A 1,791-nucleotide genomic window follows, 5' to 3' on the forward strand; every position below is an offset into this window, starting at 1 on the left:
TGTCACCCAGGCTGGAGTGCAGTGGTGCAATCTCGACTCACTGCAATCTCCGCCTCCCGGGTTGAGGTGATTCTCCTGTCTCAGCCTCCTAGGCATGCACCAACACGCGTGGCTAATTTTTGTCTTGTTCATAGAGACGGGGTTTTGCTATGTTGGCCAGGCTGGTCATGAACTCCTCACCTCAGGTGATCTGCCCGCCTCAGCCTTCCAAAGTGCTGGAATTACAGACATAAGCCACCACGCCTGGCCTTTTAACATTTTTTTGACACAGGGTCTTGCTCTGTCTCCAAGGCTGGAGTGCAGCGGTGCAGTCAGAGCTCACTGCAGCCTTGACTTTCCAGACTCAAGCGATCCTCCTGCTTCAGCCTCCCAAGTAGCAGGGACTACAGGTGCATGCCACCATGTCCAGCTAATTATTATTTTATTTTATTTTATTTTGTAGAAATGGGGTCTCACTATGTTCCCCAGGCCGGTCTCAAACTCCTGGCCTCAGCCGATCCTCCCACCTAGGTCACCCGAAGCGCTGGGGTTATAGGTCCCATCCACCGAGCCTGGCCTTTTGCTGGTGCTTCAACTCAAAGAACCATCCCGGGGCCTGGAGGAAATCCTGATTCTCTTCCTCAGGCCCGAGGAGGGAGGCAGTCAAGAGGCGGGAGGGAAGAGCCGAGCCATCGAGGCAGGCAAAGGAGGGGTTGAGCGTGCATGGTCTGAAAAATCCACGGCTTGGGACCACAATCCTCCATTTCTGCCCAACTGTGCCAAAACGCCTAGCTAGGGACACAAGTGAGCCGATCAGTTTTCCCATTACATTAGACAAGCGTCCGCGGGACTTTTTGGCATCGTGGGAGACAGTTTCCTAGCCAAGCGGCTCTCTCTGGACAAACATATGTGCGCGCAGGAGGACGGCTGACCTAACCAAGAGCTTCCTTTTGTTGGCCCCGGCGTCCCTGCTATCTCGGCAGATGCATTTCCTCCCGCTTCCTGCTGCTGCGCCATCTGCCAGCCCCACTCACCTCCTCGTATTTGCGGTCAGCCTCTTCTGCGATGTGCTTGGCCTCTTTGAGCTGCATCTCCTGAATCTCCATCTTCTCCTCATCCTTCATGGCCCGGTTTTCGATCACCTTCATTCCTCTGCAAGGAGCAACCAGGAGCACTTTCACTCACACCCTTCCTCCACCCACCTCTCATCTATCTTTTTTTTTTTTTTTTTTTTTGAGACAGAGTCTTGCTCTGTCGCCAGGCTGGAGTGCAGTGACGCGATCTCGGCTCACCGCAACCTCCGCGTCCTGGGTTCAAGCAATTCTCCTGCCTCAGCCTCCTGAGCAGCTGTGACTACAGGCGCGCGCCACCACCCCCAGCTAATTTTCGTATTTTTAGTAGAGACGGGGTTTCACCATGTTGGCCAGGATGGTCTCAATCTCTTGACCTTGTGATCCACCCGCCTCGGCCTCCCCAAGTGCTGGGATTACAGGCGTGAGCCACCGCGCCCGGCCTCATCTATCTTCTTTTTTGAGATGGCAGTGGCACAATCTGCAACCTCTGCCTCCGGGGTTCAAGCAATTCTCCTGTTTTAGCCTCCTGGGTAGCTGGGATTATAGGCACCTGCCACCACGTCCGGGTAATTTTTATTTTATTTTAATTTTTATTTATTTATTTTTGAGATGGAGTTTCCCTTTTGCTGCCCAGACTGGAGTGCAATGGTGTGATCTTGGTTCACTGCAACCTCTGCCTACTTAAAAAAAAAATTTGGGGCCGGGCGCGGTGGCTCAAGCCTGTAATCCCAGCACTTTG

General features: G+C 53.3%; 1 protein-coding gene across 4 annotated transcripts in view; it reads right to left on the reverse strand.

Annotated features, from left to right (window-relative positions):
• Positions 1 to 1,791, reverse strand: part of TPM4 (tropomyosin 4) — a 36,877-nt gene that overhangs the window by 15,337 nt on the left and 19,749 nt on the right. For all 4 annotated transcript variants that reach the window (XM_032268697.1, XM_032268699.1, XM_032268698.1 and 1 more), the window contains one exon: positions 1,014 to 1,131. In XM_032268697.1, the coding sequence (XP_032124588.1) occupies positions 1,014 to 1,131 (118 nt within the window). The remainder of the gene's footprint in view (positions 1 to 1,013; positions 1,132 to 1,791) is intronic.

The sequence above is a fragment of the Sapajus apella genome, unplaced genomic scaffold, assembly GCF_009761245.1.
Source record: "Sapajus apella isolate SASKATOON/1434 unplaced genomic scaffold, GSC_monkey_1.0 scaffold185, whole genome shotgun sequence".
Taxonomy (NCBI): domain Eukaryota; kingdom Metazoa; phylum Chordata; class Mammalia; order Primates; family Cebidae; genus Sapajus; species Sapajus apella.